The 5,055-nt window shown below is 44.1% G+C and overlaps 1 protein-coding gene across 3 annotated transcripts in view; it reads right to left on the reverse strand.

Moving 5' to 3' along the window:
• Nucleotides 1–597: 597 nt before the first annotated feature.
• The window catches only part of SLC25A53 (solute carrier family 25 member 53), a 10,399-nt gene continuing 5,941 nt past the window's right edge, over nt 598–5,055 (reverse strand). For 2 of the 3 annotated variants that reach the window (XM_029930069.1, XM_029930068.1), the window contains one exon: nt 598–3,049. In XM_029930069.1, the coding sequence (XP_029785929.1) occupies nt 2,097–3,017 (921 nt within the window). In that variant the 5' untranslated portion in view covers nt 3,018–3,049 and the 3' untranslated portion in view covers nt 598–2,096. The remainder of the gene's footprint in view (nt 3,050–5,055) is intronic. The other variant, XM_029930070.1, reaches the window with a different exon arrangement.

Here is a 5,055-nt window from a genome sequence, read left to right on the forward strand (position 1 = left end):
CTCTCTGCCCCTCGCTCAGTTGCATCTTCTCTCTCAAAAAAAAAAACATAAACTAAGTTACAAATTTTTGTTAAGTAATATTTTATTCCTTCTGAGAGTTAGCCTTGAAATATAACTATCTGCTGTTCTATTTTTCCTTTTCTTGTGCAGACCCTATGTTCCCTGTCCTTGAATCCACCAGCAGAGCACTGTCTTACCCCGTCCAAATCTGCACAAGGAGCAGATGTGGAAACTCATCTGCAGCTGTTCTGGACCATCGATTTTCTGTTGACCTTGCTGGCAAATGCTATCTGATCTCATATTGCCTACTGCTGTGTCTTTAATTCCTGTAATATTAAGTGAGAAATTCGCACTGCTAGGATCTATAAGTAAGTCATTTAAAATGACAAATTCAGTTAGGTAAGGAGGTATAAGTGGAGGTCACTATCATGATATTATCTCCAAGGGGAAAACTGCAACATATGTCATCTTGGAAATCTTCAAAATTCCATAGCTGAAATGAATGGGATGGTTATGCAATGTGTTTCTGTTTGAGAAATTTTAGTTCCTGTGGTGCTAATAGCAAACATGCCATCAATAACACAAACTCATCAAATGTTCCAGTTAATATTCATTTTTATTATTATTATCAGCAGCAGCATTATCATTAGCACAAAACTAAATCCACTAATAAAACAAAATCACACCCCAAAGGTATGTGTCTTGCTGATGGCAAGTCAATAACATCATTTTCATATACAAGGGACAGCACCCTGAGGATAAAGATCATATCACAGCTTGATAATCAATTCGGTAATTCAGCCAACACTATTGAGCACCTAGGCACAATGGGAGATTTTAAAATGCATACCAGAATCCCTGCTTTCAAGGAGTTTTACAGTCTAGTAGGAGTTACTGAAGAACACCAAGAAGAACATGTGGCCACATGAGATAATGTAACATTCAGTTATGGAAAATCAGAATGTGGCATCTGAGCTAGGCTTTGAGGGTTTTGGCAGACTGGCATGTGGGGAAGATACTGCAGGTGGAGAAATAGTGTGGGCCAAAGCAGAGCCATGGGAAAGTTCATGGCATTTTTGGGGAGAGAACAATAGTCCACGTTAGTTGGTTGTACAGAATCTATGTAAGTGGCAGTGGTATGATAAAATGCTGCAAGTTATATGGGGACCATATTTTGAATAGCTCTGAACCACCGGTTAAGGTTTCTGATCTTTATGTCACTGTAACTGTATTTATCCACACAATAAAATATGCAATTATTTGTGAAGAGATTTGGTCATTTCATTTCCAGATTTCTTAAGAAAACTCAAGTGATTTTAGGCAGTGTTATTGCATTGCTATCAAAAATATCCTGGCAGATAATACCAAGCAATCTATAGTAAATTTTTCTCATGCAACTAAATCTCTTCCCTCAAAGTCTATTCTTTCCATCTAGTGACAGAAGTGACAATACTTCTTACCACTCTTATATCCAACCCCATCAGTTCTTGTGACATCTAATCAGTTGAGGCAAGTCTAATTTAGGATTTCCAGCCACACACAACTGCCAACCTAACAGAAACAAGAACACACAGCCCTGAGAAGTGAGAGCGATGGCAGGGGTAGTGAACAATATCATGAAAATGCAGCCATCTGGGAAGTTCTATGGACTCTGCATCCAAAGAGTCAAGCATAGTTCTTTGAAATTTCGGTCTCTGGTCCTCCTCTAAGTTTGGTCCAAAGGACAACTGGGGGTGTCCCAGAACTCACAGTGCCTAACTAAGGTCATCTTTTAATGGTTTTCTCTTATGGTCAAGGAATTCTTTAAAGGAATGACATTTCATTTGGGTCATAAGCTTTTTTAAGGGCCTCCTAGGTCTGAGGCTGTTGAAGCTGTGGATGGACAGGAGTGACTTTCTTTTTCTGACCAAGGAACCCTGTTGGGCTTTGTCTGTGCCCAACAGGCTAGTAGCTGGCAACTTATCCCATGCACTGGCAGTTCAAAGATGCTAAACAGTTGTTGCATTAGGTAACCAAGCCAAAGATGTAAGCTATTTAGACCAACCTGGGAAGGCTTACGATAACAAAGTTGCCATGGCTACACTTCCTGCAGCTAGTCAGTCTTTCAGCTCTTTCCTGGAATGATACCTCCTTTGCAGGAAGTCATGGATAGCAGTAGTGAGGCCCCATGTCACGCTGGACCTTAGGATGACCAGGGAGCCTCCACGGTAGATGAGGAACACCTTTCGGCCCCGAGTGTCCCACACATCCTGGGCAGAGGCCCATAGGCTTGGCATTCTTTGCCAGCCAATATGGGACTGCATATTGGCCACCAGCACAATCAAAGGATACAGAACTAGGCATGTGATTGTTCCATTGACACTCCCAGACACTAAAGCAGGAACCCAATGGGGCAGGCCTTGCTCTGCCAAGCCATCCTGGATGGGGTCTTTGAAGGAAAAATACAGTGCACTCCCCAGGCTGTTCCTGAGAAGGACAGGCCAGAAACCACGATAGTAGCCCAGTGACAGCCTCCCCCAAAGCCCATAAGAGTTGAATTCCTTGAGAATGCTGAAGGTGCTGGGGAAGCGAGCTTGCTTGCGACCATCCTGGAGCACATTTTGCACCCTTTCAAAGGGGTTCAGTGCCACAGCCTCCACCACACCAGACATGAGCCCTGCAGCCCATCGGTGTCCCAGAGAGTGTGGCCCAACAGGAGAGAGAGAACACAGCAGGCTATCATAAGTCCCAAACAGTAGAGTCCCTTGCAATGTCTTGGAAAGAAGAGGTGGGTATATTCCCCGGTAGAAGTATTGCGGGCCTTCATGCCAAAGCTGTCGCACAGCCTCTGACACTGCCATAGCATGTATCTGTTGCCGGAACACAACCTTATAGATAGGGAAGGTCAGAAAAGTAGACATAAAGTTGGAAACGGCCCCAAGGGCATAGGCCTGGGAGTGCCAGTTTTTCTTTCCTGGAGACTCTGCTCGTGTCCTGTGCTGAAGTTCCTTTCCAGGAGAGTGGTTCTGTTCCACCATGCTGAAGACAACTGGGTGCAGATGGAAGAAAACTGGCATAAGTGGGGAAAAAAGAGGTTAGACTGACCACTTAAATCTGTTGGTGACATTTTCATTACTTAGGTAGAAACAGAGTCCTAAGAAACTTGGCTCTAAGGAAACAAGCAACACTTTGGGTAAGTTTCTGAGAAATAGACACACCTTTTTTTTTTAATTTTTATGGGTTTTTTTTGTTTATTTTTGAGAGACAGAGAGAGACAGCATGAGCAGGGGAGGGTCAGAGAGAGAGGGAGACACAGAATCTGAAGTAGTCTCCAGGCTCTGAGCTAGCTGTCAGCACAGAGCCTGACACAGGGCTTGAACCCATGAACCGTGAGATCATGACCTGAGCCGAAGTCAGATGCTTAACCAACTGAGCAACCCAGGCGCCCTGAAACAGAGTCTTAAGAAATAATTCATCAGCTTCAAATTAAAACAAAGGAAGTTTGGGAGCACCTTGGTGGCTCAACCGGTTAACCTTCCAACTCTTCTGTTTTTTCTTTTAAGTGTTGGTGAGAATGTGGAGAAATTGGAACTTTTTTTAATGTGTATTTATTTTTGAGAGAGAAAGAGAGAGAGAGAGTGCGCAGAGGAGGGGTGGGGTGGGGAAGAGGATTCAAAGAAGACTCTGGGCTATAAGCATGGAGCCCAAGCCTACTGCTATGGGGCTCAAACCCACAGAAGCAGGAGATCATGACCTGAGCCAAAGTCAGGCACTCAACTGAATAAGTCACCCAGGTGCCTTGGGTGTCTGACTCTTGATTTCAGCTCAGGTCAGATCACAGGTCATGAGATCCAGCCCCACCAGGCTCTACACTAATAGCACAGAGCAGCCTCCTTAGGATTCTCTCTCTCTCTCTCTCTCTCTCTCTCTCTCTCTCTCTCTCTGCCCCTTCTCCTCTCGGGCTCTCTCTGGTGCTTGCTCTCCCTCTCTCTCAAAATAAGCATTAAAAAAAAAACAAAGGCAAGTTTTTTTTTTTCCTGAACAGAGTCACCTATACAGTGGTTTACTGACAAATCAAATATTCTAATATTCAAAGAAGACTGAAGAAAATAAAACTGGGAAAACATGGCTCCAAACTCTACTGCATTCGACTTTTACCACATGAAATTTTGCATTTGGTAAACTGCTAAAATAAGTTGCTACTCTCTTTCCAAAAAGTGGCACTATCTCATAGAAGCAGAAAGACATTCAGAAGTTGTATTCTAATACTTTCTTTAAAGGCTGGTAGTAAATTTGGGGACGGGGTAATCTCCTTTGCTTCTATGCCTGCAGATTCCTGCCAGTACTGTAACTGTTTCATAGCAATGCCCTGTCCCCCCTTCCAACTGAGGAACAGAGAGAGTAGCTGTTATTGGAAGGCCAGAACCAAAAGTCTCCATACCTGGCAATTTCCAAGCCTATCCTTGCAGACCTGTAGCTATATAGTAGAGCAGGGATTTTCAACCTTGACACATGTGACATTTTTGCCCAGACAATTCTTTGTTGTAGGTGCTTGTCCTGTGCATTATAGAATGTTTAGCAGCATCCTGGCCTCCGCTCACTGAATGCCAGTAGAGCAGAAGGTGGGATCAACTCAGCAATAATAACCAAAGTTATTTCCAGACATTGCCATATGTCCCCTGGGAAACAAAATCACCACTAGTTCAGAATCACTGTACTAGCGGGAAGACAGTACAAGGGCAGCAAACTACTGATCCCACCCCAGAAAGGGCTGGGAGCTGGTGGGGTAGATGAGAGGTAACATGGGATCCAGGACACATGAAGGAAACTCAGGATCAAGAAGAAATTAATGCTCATTGTAGGTCTGAGAGCCTAAAAGAGTTTTTCAGGAAGAAAATATGGCTGAGAGGACAGAGTGTGGCACAGTGAAAGGTAGTGTGTGGAGGAGAGGAAGCATAGAGCTGTAGAGGGAGGGGAGAGGAGAAGACAGGGAGAGGAAGGGAGGCATCTTGACTGGGCAGGAGATTCACATCTAGACTGGTAGGAATGGCAGACTCTGGAGGTTTCACACAGAGC

Source organism: Suricata suricatta, chromosome X (assembly GCF_006229205.1).
Source record: "Suricata suricatta isolate VVHF042 chromosome X, meerkat_22Aug2017_6uvM2_HiC, whole genome shotgun sequence".
Classification (NCBI taxonomy): Eukaryota; Metazoa; Chordata; class Mammalia; order Carnivora; family Herpestidae; genus Suricata; species Suricata suricatta.